At 43.2% G+C, this 22,793-nt stretch overlaps 2 protein-coding genes across 4 annotated transcripts; both read left to right on the top strand.

Moving 5' to 3' along the window:
* The first annotated feature begins 6,776 nt into the window (after positions 1-6,776).
* LOC100824848 (protein NEDD1) lies at positions 6,777-14,922 on the top strand. 2 transcript variants are annotated; one of them, XM_024463190.1, is made up of 11 exons: positions 6,777-7,212; positions 8,701-8,813; positions 9,141-9,401; positions 9,475-9,579; positions 10,754-10,819; positions 10,902-11,123; positions 11,785-12,312; positions 12,427-12,613; positions 12,842-13,008; positions 13,089-13,271; positions 14,522-14,922. In XM_024463190.1, the coding sequence occupies exons 1-11, from the start codon at positions 7,056-7,058 to the stop codon at positions 14,630-14,632; spliced, it is 2,100 nt and encodes a 699-aa protein (XP_024318958.1). In that variant the 5' UTR covers positions 6,777-7,055; the 3' UTR covers positions 14,633-14,922. The 2 variants fall into 2 exon arrangements, with proteins under 2 accessions (XP_024318958.1, XP_003577913.1); XM_003577865.4 differs by having other exon boundaries at positions 6,778-7,212; positions 12,427-13,008.
* A 1,582-nt stretch (positions 14,923-16,504) lies between these two features.
* LOC100824539 lies at positions 16,505-20,437 on the top strand. 2 transcript variants are annotated; one of them, XM_010239693.2, is made up of 3 exons: positions 16,505-16,935; positions 19,646-19,724; positions 19,799-20,437. In XM_010239693.2, the coding sequence occupies exons 1-3, from the start codon at positions 16,678-16,680 to the stop codon at positions 20,140-20,142; spliced, it is 681 nt and encodes a 226-aa protein (XP_010237995.1). In that variant the 5' UTR covers positions 16,505-16,677; the 3' UTR covers positions 20,143-20,437. The 2 variants fall into 2 exon arrangements, with proteins under 2 accessions (XP_010237995.1, XP_003577912.1); XM_003577864.4 differs by lacking the exon at positions 16,505-16,935 and adding an exon at positions 16,955-19,540.
* The last annotated feature ends 2,356 nt before the right edge of the window (positions 20,438-22,793 follow it).

Genomic DNA, 22,793 nt, shown 5'->3' with positions numbered 1-22,793 from the left:
TTGCTAATTGGAAAACCACCGCTAGAAAGTGGATGGACAAACCCTACGAGATCATCAAGAAGAAATGGTCGTCGATAACTGATGAGGCCGAATGGGAAAAATTCAAGAAGGAATCGTCTGACCTTGCCTTCATTGCGAAGAGTGAACGTATGAGGGCGTTGCGCACGAGTAAGCCCTTGAACCACATGCTAGGGAGTGCAGAGAAAGAGGGGAAGAAGAAGGTCTGGCGCAAGTAGGACCGAATTCTTGAGGCGGCAGGCAGGGTGCCTCCAGTGCATAACATGCTGGAGGACCAACGTGCTAGAGAATATGCACGTCAGCACATGACACCAGAGGAGTGGGCGGGCATTGAGCCAATGCAGCCGCCTGTTAAAAAATTTACGGTAAGAGTTCACGTGCATTAGTTTGTTTTCGGCGTTAATTATGACACTCATGATCCATATAGACTCACGTCCTGTCTTATATGATAACAGGAAAATGCCCACAAATGGGAGGAGAGCAAGAGGTCAGAAACATCCGCCGACTCCGTGCAGAGCAAGAGGTGGTAGTCGGCTGTGACTGCCGGCTTGCAAAAGGCGGAGCACACGGGCCGTGTTCTAGGGGAAGGTGAAGGGGCCTGCTGGGATGATTATTTCCTGCCTGCTCCAAAGCGAAGCAGGGTCCAGAAAAAGCTCCCCGCTTCTGCTGAAATAATAGAACAAGCTAAGGCGGAGGCGCGAGAGCAAGCATCTATGGTGTGTCAAGAGGTGTCAAGAGAATATGCAGTGCAAGCCGTCCATCATTTGGTGTCGACATTGGCCAAAGACCACCCTGCCCTTACTCGGGAGAGGAGTGGAAGGTTTGAGGAACCTCCTTCCTCCTCTTCCTCCTCTTCCCCCGCGAAAGGGCACCCCGCTGAAGAGCAGCACCGCCTCCGACACACGTATGGAAGATGATGACACATACACCCTAGGTTACAGCCCAGCTCCTAGCATGGACAACCCCCCCCCCCCCCCGCTAGCCAACCAGACCCAAGCGAGGGCATCCGTGATAACGATCCGGGTCCGAGCGACAACATCCTTGTAAGCATACTTTTCAAACTCCTTTTCACTCCTTACCTTCATGAATAAAGATCTTACACACATATGCCTTCTTCTTGTTACGCGCAGGCACCGATGAAGTGTCGTATCCACGTAGACAAGCTTGGGAAGCCTGTAGGCGCCATTGGCCGTCTGATGCCTAGACAATCACCGCCACTGGTGCACGGCATTCTTATGAATGACACACAAGGGAGTGTGATGGTGGACTCCGTCGTCGACGACCATCGTGATTATGCTATCCCGCTACCTCCGGAGGAAGGCGTGGATATCCTAGGCGAATTTCCAAACTACCGCATTATGTGGCCTAGGAGCTTGGTATCTATCTACAACCAGCGCCGGCCCTCTATGACTCCATCTCCCTCCGCCCACAAAGGTACTTCTCAATCCCCGCTCGGCCTTTCCCCTAGGATACTTCCTCCTGTCGATGCCGGCGGAGATGAAGAGCGGGCAACGTCGATGTCTCCACAGCTCAAAGATAGCCAGACCATAGGGTCGACACAGGCTGGAAGTGTCCCTCCTACCTTCTCTCTTTTGGGTGCCACTGAGTCCATGGGTGGCTGCAAGATCGATGATAAGTACAAGGCAGAGGAGCAAAAGGCATGGGACAATGAGAGGAGGCATAAAAAGAGGGGGTGCCGCGGCAAGACCATCAAGGACTCCTCCAATGTCAATCAAGATGAGATGCACTATGTGCCGGACATAACTGGAGTCTGGGAAGACAATAGGCCTGACACTCTCGTGAAGAACCCCCGTCAAGGCCAGAGATTCGAAGACGGATCCTATTTCGTGGCTAGGGAGTTTGACCGGGTGCTTATTTACTATCCTGGAAGACCGATGGTCACCGAAGATTCCCTGCGTGCCGTGTCCAGAGAGATGCAAGAGCTTCATTAGTTCTACATGCAAGTATCAATTGGTTCTCAACAGCATGCCCAAAAAATCAATATTCGAATCCCACGAGACTATGACTTCTTTGACCAAGAAACTGGGAACATTCAGGAACGTCCTGTCACCTTTGGTGTGGAGTTCAACGAACTGTTCCACCTCTTCAACCGTCAAAAGGTTGATATCAACCTCTTAAGGTTGTTGTCTGCCTACCAAATAAGGAAATGCGGCGAATGGAGGTAAAAAAAGTAGCCATTCTAGACCCCGCGGTGTTCAATTACGGTGACATCGGTCTTGAGCCAGAAAATGATCCCTCAAGAACCCTGGCATCTAAAAACTTGGTGGCATGTCTGGAGAAATACGCGGACCACGACTTTATGCTCTTCTTCCTTAATTTGGAGTAAGTTGAATTTTATATATGGAACCGTTTGTTTTTTCTAATTCAGTCTTTCTTATACACCCTTAGATACTAAAGTTTGTTTCTTTTGAAAACAGAGACCACTGGGTGACACTACTCATTTGTTTGCCTTGGTCCGCGGTGTACTACTTCGATACTTCCGAAAAAGGGTGTTCGAGGTCGGTACTGGAAACCCATCAAATCACTCATTAACACTGCCTGGAAAGTGGCGACCAAAGGAAAACTAGCTGGTAAAGGCTATAAAGACGAGCCTCACCACAACCACAGGTTCCCTTGCCAGCAAAAGCCGGCCGGCAATGTGTACTGTGACTACTACTGCTGTCACATACTTATGGAGAATGCCAGCATGTTCAAGCCTGAGTGGAAGGGGTCAATCGCGGCTATGGAAGAGTACTGGCGGCCCCGAATGACAATGGCACGCCGACCTAAATGGGTCGTGTATAACATTTAAAGGGAGTTCGCCCATCTCATCAACAATGAGGTCATCAAGCCTAGTGGGGACTTCTACGAACGCGTGAAATAAGTGGTGACTAGGGTTCACCCACAACAATAGCTTCAAACTTGAAATGAGATACATTTGTATTCTTTATATGCTTCTATGAAATTTTGACACTTTGTAATCAATGTCGTGAAGTGAGATACATTTGTATTCTTTATATGATTTAAATGATGTGGCTTTATATACATTTGTATGCTTTCAATGATGTGGCTGTGTATTTTTCTGTGCTGTGCTGTGATGTGTTGTGCTGTGTATTCAAATATATATTTTTCTGTGTATTTTCTGTGGTTTTAATTTTTTTTAATTACTGATGTGGCAAAGTGACCGTTACTGATGTACATATCATCAGTAACGGTCGGGCTGCCCGCCACTGATGATATGTACATCAGTAACGGTCACAGAGACCGTTACTAATGATGGTCGGAGCGACCGTTACTGATGATACCCACCATCAGTAACACGAAGTTAGTAACGGCGGCCCCGACCGTTACTGATGTTGTTTTTCGACCGTTACTGATAAGTCTTTTCTGTAGTAGTGAGAGGGCGAAACCCTAGGCCGACGCTGCCAGTCCAGAGACCAGAACAACCAGGTAAAACCTCTCCCCGGTGGTGGAAAGGCAGAAGCAACGCTCGTCTTCTGTGGATTCACCACAGGTCTGAATGGTTTCGGTGGGGAGAAGGCGTGGAAGATGGGGCTTAGAAGAAGAGGTGAGGCGGCACCATCAAACGCATGAATGAATGCCGTTGATGGCCGAATTAACTCCCCTGACATCGCCCCCACGGATTCTCCATTGACGTGCGCCGTATGAATCTCGTCGGCGATCCGTTTCTGTGGATCCAGGCATCGAGCGGCCGCCTCGATCGACCGAGCGAGGCGCAACCAACCGAGAAGATATCCACTCCTCCCACCCTTTAGGCCTTGTTTGGTGTTAGTGTACTTTTTAGTCACTAGTGTTTTGAAATTTGAGGGTTTTGGGTGTTCACCCAAAACACTTAAAAACCAAAAACACTAGTGTTTTTCTAAAAACACTAGTTTGAGAAGTGTTTTAATTTGGTACAAAAATGGAGTGTTTTGTTTGGGAAACTAGGAATAATCCCCTTCAAAACCTTCCTACCAAATAACCGTTTGGGGTTTGTAGTGTTTTTCAATTTGGAGTGGATGATATCCTAAAAAACACCCCCAAAACTCTAGTACCAAATAGGCCCTTAGTGTGCTACCGTGTTCCCAACACACAGTAGCACCCCTAAAAAGTTTTCTAAAATTTCAAAATAAATTGAGTGGGTTCATACAATATGTGTCTACCATGTCACAAAGTTTCAAATCCAAATTCATTATATGCATAGAGAAACAAAAAAGACAAATCCAGATGTGAGTAGGTCGCAAAAAGACAAAAAGATAAAATTTCCGACACTATTCATGTTTGCATTTGTCTTTTCTGTTTCTTTCTGTGTATAATGAATTTGGAGTTGAAACTTTGTATGAATTTGGAGTTGAAACTTTGTGACATGGTAGACACATATTTTATGAACCCACATAATTTATTTTGAAAATTTTGAAAATTTTTTAGGGGTGCTACCGTGCGTTGGGAGCACAGTATCACCCTAAGTGGTGGGAGCACTGGATATCTTCTCGCAACCAACCGAGTTGCGGGACAGCAGTTTCGGACCAGGCAGCGTATAGGGATGAAGCGAGAGAGGTTATCTCGGCCCATTTTGGTAAAGGCAGCCCACACAGCCCGATTAACGTGGTGGGTTGGATTTTTCTACAGGAGCAACTGCCCTTTAGGACGAAAGCCCATGAACCAACGGTCAGATTTTGCCGAGGTGTCAGATCCGACGGCCGAAAACGTAGATAGTCTGAGAGGGCTGGAATTGTGCCCAGTTTTACTGTCCTAAATTGCAAGCCAGCTCATGGGTAGAGGCAAAGGTATGAATAGAGAGTTGGTATTTCTTCGATGGCTCTGGTCCTGTGCAACTTGCAGATGGACAAGACTTTGGGAAATAATAAACAAATGGATGGATAAGTATAAGTCAAGAATTAGTAATACTAGTAAACTATTTTTCAATCACAATTTCACATGTGGGAGAATAGTTAAACAATGAAATAAATTTATTAATTTGACTAAGAAATCTCTTTTTAAGATTTGTTACACAAAAATATTGGCATTTTTATTTAGAAGTCAATTCATGGTCTTAGCCATGTGGCTCTCCGATATTTTCTAAATCAAACTACTTAATGGGAAATATTTTCAAATTAAACATATAAGTTTCACTTTTGATGCACTTTTGCCCTTGTAATTAACACCGCGAGTTAAACGAAATATGCCGGTGAAACTACTAATTTATGTGACCCTGCGGTTTTAAGCGTTATACGCTGAAGGTTGGACTTAATTATTCACTAACATAAAGCATACAACACTCATAAAACAAACAAGCACAATTAATTAGTGGCAATAAGTACTCACTTAGAATTTTCTTTTCTTGTTGCAACTGATTTTTAGTTTAAGTGAATTAAAATGCTTATGCACATGCGTATGCAATGCTTGACGCACAAACAAGTCTATAGCTAAAAACAGGGTTCTCACACCTTCGACTCCATCTCCATCACCGCTAGGAGGATTGGGGAGGCGGCGGGACGGATTCTACTCCGACGGCTTGCACCCGCTGAGGCGGAGGAGGCGGAGAAGGAGGAAGAGCGAGAATGGGGATCGGAGCAGAAGAAATCCGTGCGGCCAGATGAGGGGGAGGGGCACGGGAGGGCAAGACTCACGTATGTGGGGAGGCGGAGGGGCTCGTGGAGGTGACCACAGCAGGGGAATCCTATGGGGAGAGAGATGCGAGCGATAGGGGCAAAGGGTTTCGGGCTGGGTGACGTGCGAGAGAAGGGGTAGCGGGGGCGGACGAAATTTACGAAGGACAAACGACGAAACAGGAAGAGCTCGACGAACGACGACCACCACCACAAAAACGTGTGGTGAAGGGAACCTTACGTATATTTTAGATTGGTATAGATTATACGGTTACAAAGAATTTTCCAATAGGAATCTAACAATATCTCTTTTGTGTCACGATGAACTCATATAACTAATGTAATATTGGGTCAAACCTTGACATAAAATTCCATGCGGGACTTACATACCCGGACGGAGGGAATAATTCGTAAACATGAACATTGAGTGAATTGCACTGATGCTACGTCAACTTGGAACGTGCACCCATTTTGATCCACTAACTCACAAATCCTTAATTCGAGAATCTGAACTTGTAGCTTTGTCTAATCTTACTCCAAATGACACAATTTACTGATACATCGGACGATTTGCACACATGGCGACATAACATGCTAGAGGAGAGGCTCATAAGGGATCTTAATTTTCCCTCACGCCAGGATGAGAAGTCGTTATTGTCCTATATGTTTAGAAAAAAAGAGAACCTTTAGGTTTTTCATTTCACATAATCTGATCTCCTTCTCATCTACTATTTGTGTGCACATGAGGAAGATGATTGTGGTGAGCATGGCCACGACAGCAACACACAATTTACTCGGTTACCTAGATGGTCACAAACGAAGTGGCTAGGGGTCCGGCGGATTTGAGGGAGACTCTGTTCCGGTGATTTTTTAAGAGGATGAATGTCAACGGTTCATCATCAAGTTTTTTTTTCTTTTACAAAATTGACACTGAATTTGTGTCTCAGGTGAAGGAAACGGCGAAATGGGCAGCAAATGGTTTTCTTTTTTAAGAAAAGGGCCTCTGCACCGTGTGCTAAATCATCCGGGTGGGCATTAAATTGGGTCATTTGGACACATTATGAGCCAAAAATATAAGTTTAGGATTCAGAATTAAGATTTTGCAAATTGGTAGAGTAATAAAGTGTTCTCTCCTCCTCTCCTCTCCGCCGCAGCTTCACGATGGCAGCCGGCAAGGGAACTTGGAAAGTCTGGAATGCCCCAGTTGCCCAAGCAAGCAGCCGGCCACAGAGACCCAACGTCACCAACCGGTTCAGTTCAAGCTAACAAAAACCATTTCAATTTCAAATTTCCACCTCCTCTCCTCCGCCGCAGCCGCACCCCCCAACGCCGAAATTCCAAACCCTCACAAGAGCCAGCCGCAAGCCCAAACCCTAATAAATCGGCAATTCGGAGCCATTTCCTGTCCGGCCTAGGAGGCCGGATCCGATGGGATTCGTGGATCCGGCGGCGCCGCTGCTCGCGACGTGTGGTGGCGACACGGTGAAGCTCTTCGACGTCACGGTTGAGTCCGGCGACCCCTGCGTCCTCGCCTACGCCCCTGCGCCCGGGAACCCTGTCAACGCCGTCAAGTGGAACCACACCAGTCAGTAACCAACTCCCTTCCCCAGCTCGCTCTCAGCCCCTGCACCCCCGTTCTCAGATCTCACCAATTCGCTTGCTTTGCATCACTCCCGCGAGGATCTCCATGTGCGAGCTAAAGCTTTGATCCGGTCGTCGTCGTCTTATATTCTAGCTTTTGCTGCTCATCGTTTGCTGCATTCGTGTGTAACGCCCGATGGCCAGCTCGTTTTGTGATCGGGTTGGGGAATGGGCAGCCTTCAAAATTTATCTTGCATTATGGAGTGGGTCTGCGTAGACTGGATCGTAACTTATAAGGCTGTGCCATGTACCATCAGTTTCCGGCGTTCTCACCAAGTTCTTAATTTTTATGGGCTGTGTTTTATGTTAATTGCTGAGTCTTTCTCATCGTAGAGACATAAGACCGAATATACCCCATGTAGTATGGTTAATTGCCGAGTCTTTCTCATCACAGAGACATAAGACGGTATATACCTCATGTAGTTATGGTTAATTGCTTATTTTAACGATCGTGGGATGGAATTATTCAAGAGGTCTTTTGGAGTTATTAACATTGATGGATGGATCCGCTTTGCTTCCTGACAGTAAATTTGTAGTTTGTACGATCTCTAATTGGGCAGAGATATTAACTGGACAAAGAAGTACAGTAGTATCTCTACTATTGCATCTCATGATATACACAGCACCAGACTTTCTTTTTTTAATGTATGTTTATAGTTATTAACTTATTATAGAATTTATGTTCTGTTCTGTGAGGTAGTCTAAAGTTTCATTTCACTTCTGCCAGTTCCATTGCATTACTATGCATTTGACTTTGGGTTGTGTACTTGTGTTTGTGGTTAATTATTCTTAGCACCACAATTTTTATAATATATCCCTGTTCTAGGTCCTGTTTGAGAGGCGCTTATCGTCCTGCACAGCTAGCTTCTAGTGGAGAGGTGGCTTCAACTTCCTTCTATGTTGAACCCAAGGAGCCACATTTCAAGGAGCTTCTGCTTCTATTGGTTTTTAACCGAGTTCTGGACCCCCAGATAAGGCCTTGAGATAGTGTATCAAGCCCCACAATGTTTATTTCGTGAGTTATCCTGTTAACTCTTGTGGGGTTACTTGCAGTACAACCTTAAGAAATCAAACGAAAGGTTAACTTCAGTCTCCCCATGGCAAGAAACAGTGTCTATTCGTTATGATTTTTTTTGTGTGTATTGAATTCTTAATGAAGTATGCATAATGCATATTTGTGGTTAATCTAAAAGTTATTAAGTTGGTCCTTTTCATATACTCCCTCCGTCCGGAAATAAGTGACTTGGATTTGTATAGATTCTTATAGTGCAGTGTCTCTAAAGTCATACTTGTGTCTAACCATGTTTTTCCTAAACTGACCTTTCTTCTTAAACCTGATTGTCGTTTGTGACATTTCTTCTTGAATCCCATTGCAAAACCAGGTTGCTACTAAAGTAATAACTCTTAACTCATTTCCTTCTTAAACCTGCAGACCTAATCATAGCAAGTGCTGGAGATGACAAAAAGATATCATTGTGGCATAAAAAGGGTAAAAATGTAGGACAGCTGCCAACATCAACTATTGATCGTGGGGATGACATTGAGGTACCATTGCATTGCTATGATTCTGTGCTCTGCAGTATTCATTTATCTTGGCATGACATTCTATTGGTTTGGCATGACATTCTATTGGTAATTTATGTGTTTTCTTTTGCTATTTGTAAGACATGCCTGCAATTTCAGTTCCCTGTCCATTGACGTTGGTATGTGGTCTTTTCTATAAATTAGTAGTTTGATACCAATATTAAATGGTGTACATAACATTGTATGCTGTGGCAGCATTGCAACAACTAGACTTGCACTGATACTTTTAATGGTGTGGTATATTTTATTGGCTGTGGCTGAACTCGACAAATTATGTTTTGTTGTCAGGAATCCATATATTCCATCAGTTTTAGCAACAAAGGTTCTCGATATCTTTGCTCTGGTGGCAGTGGCCACATTGTTAGGATATGGGATTTGCAGCGGAAGAGGTGTATCAAATGGCTAAGTGGTCACACTGACACCATTACTGGTGTGATGTATAACTGCAAAGATGAACATTTGGCATCAATCAGCATGAAGGGTGATCTGATTCTTCATAATCTCGCTTCTGGAGCACGTGCTGCTGAACTTAGTGATCCAAATGGACAGGTAAATTGATTTGCTTTTTCTACATTGCCTCATACTAGGTTCTAACTGTAATGGAATTCTGGAAATTTTGCAGGTTCTTAGAGTGCTTGATTATTCACGTAATAGTAGGCATATATTGGCGACGGCAGGAGATGATGGTTCCGTACATCTTTGGGATACAACTGCGAGGACTCCAAAGGTAACAATATTACATGGGAGCTAGTTAAGATTAACTTGTTATACTGGTGGTCACCTTATGACAAGAGTTATGCCATTTTTTTATACATTTATGCCAAAGTATAATGGAACATTGAAAATAGAAATTCTATAGTTGAAAAGGGAAGTAGAGAATCAATGCTTCCTTACATGTGTATTACAAAACGTTTTTCCTCTTACACTTCAATCATTTTTTTCTAAAGAACATGTCTTGCACGTTTCATCTCAACTTTCATAGCAATCTGTCCTTCTGGATGATTGGGACAATTATGCTTTGTGTATCTTCTTCCCTGGAATTTCCTTCATTTCTTGGACAATTCAACATGCTTTTGCATCAGTTGAACTTTGACTACTGAGATTTGAGCCAAAATGGATGCATATGTGCCAATGATTTGTAGCATTTAACGAAGGATTAAGATTCACTATTTGTTGACCTGTGTTTGTAAAAAACTTGCTCAAGTGATGTAGGGTCTGTTTGATTTGAGTCCAAACTTACCCTACCAAAAATTTGGCTAGCCAAATAATTGGTTATGGTTTTGCTAGCCCATGAGCTGGCCAACTTTGGCCAAAAAATTGAACTAGAGTTGGCTAAGAGACATTGGCTTGCCAAATACTCCTTCCTTTCCTATATACAGGTCCTACCTTTGTCATAAAATCTACCATCTAGTTTTATTAAATCTGTCATTCTATATATTTTCACAACATACTTATTTGACATGGTAAATCTTAGTAGTTTTTTCTATAAATTTGGTCAAACTTAAAGAAGTTTGACTTAGGACAAAGCTAGGACTTCTTATATTTAGGAACGGAGGCAGTAGTTGGCAACCATCCAAACAAATAACTAATTTTGGTCAATGACCAAAAAATTGGCATGGTGCATTTTGGCACCAAACCAAACACACCCTTATTATACTTCAGTGATCTGAGTATTATCAAAGTGCATTTTGCGTTGCCAGCAGTTGGAATGTGTTAAGATAATTGTGAACGAACCTCTAATCTATTCATACAATTGCTGTTTGCTGGTTCGCATTATTAGTTTGAGAAAAAAAATGAGTAATCAGCTATATGAACCATCCGTGTTGCTTGTGACTTGATATGCTGCCAAGCTTTACCATCTTCTTGAATTTTAGTAGTGACTTGGTGAGTGCCCTGTGCAGGTCTCATGGCTGAAGCAGCATTCTGCACCTACAAGTGGTGTTTGTATTTCACCCTCCAGTGACAAGGTTTATTTTAGTAAATATGCTTGGTAATTATGTTTGATTATTGACTTGTCGTAAATAAAGTTTATCATATTTATGGTTGTAGATAATCGCTACAGTTGGCCTGGACAAGAAGTTATACACACTCGATTCTGGTTCAAGAAGAGTAACACACACCATTCCTCATGAGGCCCCTTTCTCGTCATTGGCATACAACGATGATGGCACCATATTGGCAGCAGGAACAAATAGTGGGCGTGTGGTGTTCTATGATGTTCGGGGGAAACCTCAGCCATTGACAATTCTGCGGGCATACAATAGCTCAGAGGTGTGCAACCTTACATTTCTTTTTTCCTTCATTTGTATCTACAAAGTATTGTTGACATGGAATTAATGCTGTTTTCTGATGGTTCATATAGTGAACCTGCACATACTGGTACAACTCTTCCACTTATAAAAAAGTATGCTCACTAGCACTATTCAGTACGTTGATGTATTTTCACCATTACCTTACTAACCTATGTAAACACTATTAATGGACCATGTTCCAAAACAACTGATTGGTTGAGGGACAGGGAGTCTGTTACTTGTCAATTTTTATAAACTTAATATGGACATCTTAGTGTTTTCTTACAGAAACAAGATAGTATTTCTACCTACTGCTTAGTCCATACTTGAATATTATTTCTTCCAACTCATATTGTATAAAACTGTACAACATGTTTTTCAACTTGCATTTCATTATTTTTGTATTGTTTACTCATTGAGACTTGGGAGTAATATTATTCATGTTCATAAATCTTGAAGTTAGGTATTGCTTGCATAGAATTTACTGTCTTTTGTTTTGCCAGGTCTTTGTTGTGTCAACCTGGTAACTTGCTAGTTAAACAAGGTTAAAAGAACTGATACAAACTTGGATGTAAAGCTGTTAATAATTATCTGTAATTCTCTTTGAGCTATGACACATATTTAATTTACACTCCCATCAGGCTGTGGCAAGTTTATGCTGGCAACGGTCAAAGCCCGTCATTGTTAATGAGAACAGTTCTTCTGAAGTTGCTCTTTTGGGAGGAACCAGTGAAGATTCTATCCTTATGCCAGACCCTTTGCCTTCAGCAACACCTTCAACATTAACTTCTGGAGCAGGCATTCCGAGTCTTCGCTCTTCTTTGACAGCAAACACAAGTGGATTTCTTTCTACTTCAGACTTGTCTACCACGGAGGAGACTCCATATAGGACTCGTCCATTGTCTGGCGGACCATTATCAAAGCTACAGGCTCCTCGTGGTAACTTCAGTATAAAGGATGATATGGATGTTTTTTCTCCACTTGTTGATGTTCAGCCTTTCACACCATCCAGCAACAGCTGGTGGGATGAACATGGGAGTGATGAAACAAAAAAAGATGACAAGCATGGAGATAAGAAGTTGTCAGCAACAAGGAAATTCCCATATATGGAAGGGAACAATGAGCCACATCCAATGGCAGATTGGAGATCTATTTCCAATTCAAGACAGGTTTCTTGAATTATTTTGGTTTCTTCTTGGAAAATCTACTTATTGCTGTTTGGACAGGGCTTGTGTCTCGTTCATGGCAGAACGACCAATTAAGTTATTAACTTTATTCTGCAGGATGACGCCTCATCTGTGAGTACAACACCTTTGCCATCATGGAAGAGTGAACCATCGATCTCTTCACCAGAAACATCGACTGGAAATGCACTGCCTGATAGGGTGCCACACCGTCAACAAATTTCACGCTTTGGGCAATCAGCCTTTCAGACTGGTAGCTTGGCATTTGGAGGTTTACATGATTCAGGTTCAACAACCAGTCTCTCATTGAAAGGTTCTCTAACAAGCAACATTTTAATGAACCTACAAAACAAGGGCGTATTGAGCAATGCACATTCTCCCCTAGAGACATCATCTGCTAGCCTTCAGAGTTCAATTTCCTCGTCCTTTATGTCGAAGACTCTGGCATCAGTGAGTTCTGATTTGCCAGGAGCAGCACAATCCAGTTCCTCATGGAAACCCTCAACCTTTACAGATAAACTGAGCACATGCTCTGTTTTTAGTGAAGGATTAGCTTCAGCATTCGGTTCACCAAAATCAAAGAAGACGGGAGCAGAAACAAAAGATGAACTAATCAGTGGTCTTTTATCAAGACAAGAGGCAGCAACTGCCTCTTCATCTGGAAGCCTTCTTGCGACCAATGTAAGAATTACTTTTTTACGTGTTTGACTTTAAAATGTGAACACAATTTGCTGATGAGTTGCTATATTTGGTTTCATTAGGGGGTGGTGCCACCACAGTTCCCAACCTCAGGTTTGTCAGCTGATCAACAGGGAGCTTCTTCTTTCTCCCTTCAATATGTTCAGCGCATGCTTGAGGAATCTCTAGGGTCTGTTCACAAGTCCATCCATGAGGATGTGAGAAATCTCCACATTGAACTTCTCAGACAGTTTCACATGCAGGAGGTAAGAAGTTTCTAGTTTTGTTTCGTGTAGTTACTTTGTGGCCTTTGTTCTTTCTTGTTGGCAATGCCAAACTCCTATATGTCTGTATTAATGGTTTCTGACCAGAAAATGTCATTTTCTTTGATTATGTGGTGCAATTTCCAGTGGAAACCAATTGATTAAGCATCTAGGACCAGTGAGCTAGATCTGAACTGTAAGAGCATCTCCAACAGGTTCCCTAAAACTGGTTCCCTAAAACGGGTAGGCGGGGAGGCGGTGCAGGCTGCCGGACATGGCCGGCAGCGGAGATCGACAGTGGCACAGCGAGGTCGGGGCAGGCGGATCGATGCGGGATCGAACGGAAACGAGTTGGTTTTTTACCCGCACGAGCTTTTCTCGTTTTAGGGAATGGGGTGTTTGTTCCCTACATTTGGGGAAGAGGAGAGAGAATTTAAGGAATTCCCTAAATATTAGGGACTGGGAATCATATAGGGAACCTGCTGGAGCTCTTTTTTGCGACTTTTTGGGAATAGTGGCAGTTTTTTTAAGGAAATGGAGCTTTTTAGGGAACCTGCTGGACATGCTCTAACAGCTATAGGGACACACCCAGGGCCTGAGGACATGCAAGCCTAGTGTACTATATACTATTATGTGCACTCTTCAGTAAGTGTACTATATACTATTATCTATCTCTCTCTCTCTCTCTCTCTCTCTCTCTCTTGTGAGGAAGCATGTTTGCAAGGATAGAAAATAACCTTGATGAGGGCCTTATAAGTTCATAGGATATAAGTATGGAAAATACTGGGCAAGATCGCATTTGTTTGTATTTTGAAAAGGAAAAAAGAGTCCAGCTTGTTATTCTTTGGTGCTTGTGTTCCTTTGATGCAATTGCTACTACCATGTCAGTCCGTGGCATAGAAAATTCCAAAATAAAATGATTGTATTATTTTGCTACAACAATGCATTGTCAGACTTGTGCTTCAACAGCTATCATATGTTCACCTGACTTTATGCTTTGCACCTAGTCTGCTTTTTTCGTGTGTGTTTTTAAAGTGTTTGCTATTCTTCCGTGTTTATGTTCATTTGACACAATATTATAAGCACGTACATTACATGGCATAGAGAATTTATAAGATATTATTGTTTAGCAACCATGATGCCTTATCTGGACTGGTGCTTCAGCAGCTTTCGTGTGTATCTGTCTACATTCTTTTATGCCTAGTCTGTTTTACATTTCATTTTGATGTATTGTACCTCTTTGCAACAAGCAGATGGAAACATCTGGCGTTATGAACTTGGTCTTGGAGAAGCTGGAAGGCCTGACAAAGGAAGTGCAGCAACTGAGAAGGGAGAACCAGCAGCTCCGGCATCAGCTTCTCTAATCTGTATTTTTGGGTGTTCAATTTGACATCATTGTGCTGTGTGGAGAGTGCAATCCTCACCTGCTTCTGAGAATCTTATATTTGATTATGTGTTTGTGTAGTTTTTTTCTGAAGCAAGTATGTCTAGTTTAGGAAGTTCGTTGTCAACATGATTGTACATAGCATCATTTAGTCTAAATTCATCTTGATATATGTTTGCTTTCGTCGATGTTTATATTTGGATGTCTTGATTTTGGTTGTCCGAATGTGAAATGCTGCGCGATGGATATGCGGTGCAGCTTTCAAATTAATTTGGTTTTTTCTACAGTTCAGTTTTGTTTACATATCGATTACCTATATTTTTTATAGCAAAACTATATCATCGTGTCTACACCTACACCAAGTGATGAAAAAACCCTCCAATAAAATATGCGCCCTCACAGGTCTCATTCTTGTTAACCCTAAAAATATTACTCCCTTCGTTCGGATTAACTGACATGGATTTGTATAGATCAATTAATTCAGGACGGAGGGAGGAGACGAAGACTGGAAGCCATGTATGTCAGAAAAGGCAAGTAAATTGGCATGTGAAGAAGAGATGTTGAATTGTTTACTCCTACTGACTACTCTACTTGTAGCAAAGATTATGGTCACTGACTTTTGCCTTGTGAGGACAAAATTGACTTGTGTTATATAATAAAATGTGCTCATAAGTTTAGGATGTTCTCTGATATATGTGCTCCAGATCAATTAGATAACACATTAAAGTATGCCATACAATGTCATTGATTGCAATAAATGTTCATATGAATACAAGATTATGTGGTTATTAAAATTAATTAAGAAACTTTGTGTAAAGAGATCATCTCTTAACTTCTTAACTAAAAGAAGATGAGCACCTTTTCTCCCCATTTCATCCTAAGAGAAGACAAATACTTCTTTATTTCTCTCTCACCCAAGTTTATTTCTGTCTCACCCAAGCGATCAATTCATGGCCCCGATAAGATAGCATTATCGTACATAGTGGTGGACATATTAACTTTGAACAGATCTAAAGAACCGAAAAGATAGCACTATCGTACATAGTGGTGGACATATTAACTTCGAACAGATCTAAAGAACCGAAAGAACTAGGATCGAACCCGATTAGACTGAAACTGAAAGATCATGTCCTTAATGTGGTTAAAAGTCAGAAAAACTGAATTTATCTAGGTGAGTTCGGTTTTGGCCGTCAGGTACCCGAAATAAAGCATGTCCGGCATATGAGTGCTTAAAGACTTGGGCAAGCTCAGGCGCAACTTCCTCTAGGGGAAGCGACAAGGTCTCTGGCTACCCTTGATAGTAGTATTATGTTGACTCTCACCACTAGCAGCGCGGCAGCCAGCAAGGCCTTCTCGATGAACTCGGTCTAGAAAGTCTAGTTCTTTGGGACCACCTCATACTCCTCCCGCTGTTTCTTTGCGTGGCTGACGGTTCAAAACAGGCTTCGGACTTCTAATCAGCTAGCAGCCTAGGGTTGGTCTCATCAGTCCCATTGCAGGATCTGTAACTCTTGGCCGGAATCGACTAAGAACCCTGTTGTTCGAATGTAGATACTCCAGGCGCATCTGGTAAGGGGTATCTTCTTAGATTCAATGCCCAAACCGTTCTCAGTCGATTGCCAGGGGTACCAACAATGTAGCTGACTACTCGGACGGCCTTGCTACCTCTAGTGATAGTATCAGGAAGGACCTTCAGTCGATGGTCATTCTGGTCACTTGGAAATTTTGGAAAGATTGCAGTAACTAGTGGCTTTGTGCGCCTCCCATGCGTTAATGAATCTATCTGACATGCAAGAGCATCTTCAGCAGGGCCATTAAACAAGGCTTATACATGAGCCCTAAAATAGGAGGCCCCTAGAAACACCCCTCTGGCCCTCATTCCCGGGGGCTCCCTGCGAGTCCCCTGTCTCTTCCACGCCACGTTTTCTCCTCCCCTCGCCAAATTCCCCGCCAACCTACCTCGCTGGCCGCAGCGCCATCGCCTCCCGCCTTGAGCCGCCTGTCCGCTGCTGGTCCTCCACCCGTATGCCGCCCAACCTCCCTTCTCGCTCTGCGCGCCACCCTCGATCTCCAGCAGCGCCGCCTCCCGCCTCGCTCTGCCCGTCCGCCATCGGCCGCTCCTCGTCCCGCCGCTGGCACGAGAATCCCCTTGCCGGCAGCCACCCCGCCGCTCCCCTCTCCTCCTACCGCTGCTTCCCGGCCTCCTCCAGAGCCGGTGGGCCTCTAGATCCAGAGCCGGCGGCGGGACGCCACCGCCAGCCGGTCCCCTCTCTCCTCCCACCGGTGAGTAGCTTCAAACTCGTTGAAATTTGATAAAAGTTTTTCCTTCAAATCATCCAGCCCTGCATAAGATTGCCCCACAATGCTTTTTGTTTCTTTCGGCAATGATCTGTTGCCGAAACTTTGTAATTGTGAAGGGGACGTACCATACGCTACAATACTAGATGAAGGCACATTAGCTCCTATTGAAGTTCCACTTAATCGGCTATAACCATTGTGAAGGTGTGGAGCCGAATAATGAATATCGCTAGTTGCATAAGGTGCCGAGAAATCCGTAACATGAGGTGTAGCATATGAAGGTTGCGAGTAACCGTCCAAATAGCTAGTAGTAGCATGGCCGATTCCCACATCCATCGGTATAACTGTAGGTGCACCCACATGTTATGAGTCACTTGCCGATGAATAAAACGATGAAACACTCCCTTGCATGTTATAAAAATTTCTAGCATTGGGTGTTTCATATTGATTAATTGAACTCATCATGGTATTCATCAGCATATGAATTTCTGGGATTGCCGATGCATGAGAATTCAATTTTACATGTCGCAAGTTGCTAGGATAAAAAGTTGCAGCACGGAGATTATTTTCCATCGGCTCTTGCAAATAGTTAAAACTAGGGCTAGCCGATACGGTACTCTTATCAAAGGATCTAGCAACATCAACATAAGAGTACTTTGCATCTACATAAGGAGATTGAAGATTCATGTTCCCGTTGTAGATTGCAACCTCTTAATGACGCTCTCCTCGTAGCAAGAACAGGCTGGAGACCTTTCGATTCGAAGCATCATCCCCAGAGGAATCGCCAAAAAGTGTGTTCGTCCGTGTACCCTCGGCGCCGAGCGCGATATGCGGCAGCACGCGCCGAGGGAGGCTCACCGGAAGCGCGATCCGCAAGACAGTCCAGCGGGCACTTTTCTTGACCCGAAACCCCACTCGCCCGGGAGGGACCCCGTCAGGGCGGAGCGGCGGCTATGGGCTGCCCTAGGTCGGCCTGACCGCCCCTAGGGCCTCGTGGATTCGCTACCCTCTAACTTGAAGAGCGACGAAGAACGAGAAGAAAGATACATGGGAGAAAGATAAAAGTAGATGAAGTAGGAGATGTGTTTGTTCGATTGGTGTTGTTACAATCGGCCATCACCCTTCATGTATATAAAGGGTGGCTGGACTTCCCGTGCAAGAAAGAGGTTTGGATTCACGCCCAAAACCCTAATTTGGCTCCAATTCGGATTATTTGGTCCAAACTTTTCATAATTGTTTCATCAAAAACCTGGCTGTACCGTCCAGACCCGTTTTGTGGTAGTAAACGACCTCAGATCAAGATGATTCCAAAATAAAAGTTGTTCGCCTCCAAAAACTGTAAAACTTTCAGTTTTACAACTTTTCAATTCGAGTTGAATTTGACCTTTTTTTTATCTGTTTCCAACTTTGGCCGAAGCCTGCAGGACAAGTTTTTCTGAACTTAGAGGACATGTGCTCCATAATCTGAGATCTTATTTTGGCCACAACAACCGCATATGACCCTGGATTGACATGATCCAAAAATCAAAGTTTCTTGTCTCGACGAGATGCACAACTTTAATGTTGGACATTTCTTCATTTGATGCAATTTTGATGGCGTCCACTTGTAAGTCAAAAACGGTTGTCAACACAACCTTCATCTGCAACGCTTCTTTCTGTTTTTCTCGTGCCCATCTCTTTCACCTCCAATGGTAGAGGACAGATCTATCGCTAACCAGAGAAAACTGTACACACCATCCAAATCACAAATAACTATACACTAATGAACATGTCAATCGTCCGTCCAACACAGTTGCCAGTGCACATATCAAACACTTCTCTGATCAATCAAGGGCAAAAATTGCACTAGTCTCTATCAACAAATGACTTTACTAATCAATTTCTCTTGAATCAAATAATCCTAACAATGATGCAAACTAATAAATTTTTTCACGATGAGCTCATGGATGGCCAGGGCAGGACCTCCTTTGATAGGGTCGACAAAGCGTATCCAAAGTGCCAGCAGAGCCAAGGAAGATCTTTTCTGTTTCTTCCTCTAATTAAACTTGTCACTGAGTTATTAAGAGTCTTTTGTTTGGACCAAATGAATGTGTGGAAACAGCTTTTAATTGCCACAGTAGCACCTACCGACCAGAGCATACCAGCCACACTCTCTGGATGTTGAGTTTCCAGGAACAGCAGCGCCGGCTCCATCATGAGCGGTGCACCGGGGTACAATACAATGCCAGGCATGTCAATTATTCTCGCAATAGATATAGCCAATGCATTATTTGATTGGCTGATTAGCAGTTTGTTCCATTCGCTGGTTCTCTCTCTCTCTAGAAATTTCCTAGCTGCTTCCCTCCTCCGGCCTTCCTGGCCTCTCTAGTTATATATCTGCCTCTCTCTCTCCCAGCCTACAAATAGGCAATAACATCTTGTTTGCTCATAAGAGATAGTAGTACTTGATCAGTGTACTACTGTAGTGTCAAGCATATTCGGGTAAGTGAGCTCTGAGAATATATAGTGTACTAGTGTACTGTCAAGCACTCGAGCTAAGCAAGGCTAGATCTTGTGAAAACTTTTGTCCAAGCAATTAAAGATGGTTAAGGTTGGTTTCAAATTTAACCAATTAAGCTCGTCATGTTTAGGAGTACTAGTGTAAATTTGATTTTCACAATTAAGCTTGTGTCTCTTAACTCTTTTGTCGTTGTAGCAAAAGATTGTCCTCAAGTTGCAAGCGGATGATGAGAGGAAGAGGAGGAAGGCCTTCAAGGCTGCCGTTGGGATAGCAGGTATGCTAATAAGTTAACTCTATCTTGTCTTGTCTTGGTGAGTTCGATCTTACATAGACTGATGAATTCCACAGGTGTGACATCCGCGACGATGGAGGGGGATAAGATGATAATCGTCGGTGACGGCATCGACCCGATCTCACTGACGACGATGCTCCGCCGCCGCCTGGGCCATGCCGAGCTCCTCAGCGTGTCGTCCGGCGATGACAAGAAGAAAGATGGCTACGGCGCCGCCTATGGGGCAGAAAAGAAGAAGGACGGCAGCGGTGGCGGCGGCGGCGGTTACCATCAGAATGCGGTGGCGCCGATTCCGTGCCCTGCGTACCAGCAGCAATACAACGCCATGCCGTCTTACCCTGCCTACTCCTGCCCTCCTTATCAGCGGGAGGAACAGGACCCGGGCTGCAGCATAATGTAGGCAGGTGTCGATCGAGAAGAGAAATATATGCTGGGGACGAGATTTAAGACTTGGGTTCGGGCCACGCTAGAATGCTAGATGGCCTGGGCCTGGGCTGACTGATCAAGCAATGATGAAGCAACATGTGTACTGTATACAGGTTAAGTCGTCAGGAACGGTGGTTTGTAATGTTCAGGCTTTCAGCTCCGTGTAGTAGTAGTTCGTGGTCTGTACTGTAATCTCCAGCTCCAGAAGTGCTCTGCGTGAAATTATAGACGAAAACTGCACTAGTCCCTATCGACGAATGACTTTACTAGCCCTTTTTCTTTAATCAAACAACAACGACAGAGGACAGACCAACAAAAAATAAATCCATGATGAGCTCATTAATAGCCAGGGTAGGACCTGCTTCTTTGATCTCGACACACCAAATCCCAAGTGCCAGCAGAGCTGCCAACAAGATCTTTTCTGCTTCTCTCTAAACTTCACACTAAATTCGTACGAGTGCCAGTACTCCATCCTCGATGTTGAGTTTCAGGAAAAGCACAAGGAGCTTCGATATGAGCTCGGCGGCTGGCACGGTCAATTATTCTCACGGCAGATCGTAGTCACTAGATTATAGCACGGTACTACGCTAACAGCTGTTGACAATCAGGACCAATGGACTGGTGCAGTTGGACGTCTGTTGGTTTGGTCGTAGAGGTTCCAAGGTCGGAATCCTATTAACAATGTTTTGTTCTTTCTTCATTTCCTTTCTTTTTTCTTCCTTTTGTTTATGTTTCTTCTTCTTCTACTTTATTATTTCTGTTATCTTATTTATACTTTGCTTTTTTATCTCTTGATTTTTCTTGTTTTTATATACAACTCTAATTAAAAAATGGTTTTTTGTATATATTTTTTTCTTTTTTGCTTCGTTTGTTTTATGTTTTCCTTTAGACGTTCCTTTATATGGAGGTTGCAACTGTAATTTTTCAAGTCACACCGTAAATTTTTCCTTTGCACGAGATTTCAACTGTAATTTTCCATGCATGAGGTTGCAACTAACTTCTAAAAATTTCACCTGCAAAATGAGTGCAACTAAATTTTTTTCAACCGTACTTTTTTTAATTTGATACTATCCGAAAAATTTGTGTTGAATTTTTTGTGTGTTATGTATTGGTCTTGCAACCATATAAGAAAGACTTGAGTTCAATGCCTATTGTATACGGTGATCTGAAACATGCTGCCATTAATGAGAGGCCCGTTTTAGGAAGATGCCAACTCGGTTTTTTCCTTTTAGAAATATGCGATGGACAGTTTGGGCCAAAAAATTGCATATAAATTTCATGTGCAATTTCTAAAGATGCACATAAAATTTCAGGTGCAATTTTTTAAATTTTACATAGAGTTTCATGGGCAATTTTTAAAATTGAAATTGGACATAAAATTATATGTTAATTTTTAAAAGTTGCACATTCAAGTTAAATATTACTAATGCGAAATTAAAATTATTCTGTCTTTTATAGGACCAGGACCCAAATACTCTCACAAAGCTCATAAACAGGAAGCCCATGAACCAAGCCAGGCCGATGGGATCGAGAAGATCTCTGATCGATATCGAGCAGAACGAACCTACTGCGTACGGCTCATTGACTGAGAAATGTTTTTGTCTCAGTCGACTGAGCCCTATCCTATCCCTTAGATTATTTGATTGCATGATTAGTACAATAGTTATTTTTTGTTAAGATATCTCTCACTTGTGTCATCTGCACATAGCAAGAAAGACGGCTAAGGCTAATCTAACGGTGGCGGCCGGTGGTATGAGCTTCTCTAAACAGCAGCTAAGTGGGCAACCTATACGATGTAAACAAGAACAATAAAGAGTTCTAAGAAATTAGAGAGAATTCCATATTTGCCACTGAAAATTTGGCCATATGCAATCAAAGGAAAATCAACATACTAACTAGGGCAAAATTATCTTTTCATCTCTTTCTTAACGGTCAATTAGCGGTCAACTAACAGTGGTAGCATATTTGTACCCCGTGCAAAATTTGAGTGGCATATTTGGAACAGGCAAATTTTGAGTGGCATTTGGGTATATGAGCAAATTTTCAGTGGCAAGTATGGAATTTTCTCAAGAAATTAAAGCAAATTTGCATAATACAAAGATAGAAGAAAGTATAACCAATGTTGAAGATGATGGGTTTCCCTCGTTTATATTCTAGTGCCCCATCACTTCGCTGATGGACTCTTTTTTTTAAGGATAATACATTAAACATAGTGGTTTACAAAGCTCGCAAGGAGAGAGTGTACATAAGTGGAACTTTGCATAACCTGAAAAAAAAACTACGAAAATCAAGCAAAAAATGGGGAAGACTGGAAGTCTGATGGCGGGCTAGTTGAGACAGAACTGACGCGGAGCCACAACTGAAGTCTTCAGATGCCTCCTTAGTGCTAGCCAGCCGTAGAGCCAACAACTTTTCCGGCAATCGAGCGGGCAGGTGCACGAGAGGAAGTAGAGGACTAAGCTGTAGATCTCGAAGACGCAACAACGAGCTCAACCTAAGACTTTCTTGCTCATCAGTCTGGGGATCAACAACGATGGTCTCTCGCCTGCTATCGGTGAATCAACCCGGATGAGCAAGATCCATCATCTTTGGTACGGTCAACCACTCTTGTCTTTGAAATGCAAA

This window comes from Brachypodium distachyon, chromosome 4 (assembly GCF_000005505.3).
Source record: "Brachypodium distachyon strain Bd21 chromosome 4, Brachypodium_distachyon_v3.0, whole genome shotgun sequence".
Lineage (NCBI taxonomy): Eukaryota > Viridiplantae > Streptophyta > Magnoliopsida > Poales > Poaceae > Brachypodium > Brachypodium distachyon.
The sequence above is the reverse complement of the archived record's forward strand: the minus strand, read 5'-3'. Positions and strand labels throughout refer to the sequence as shown.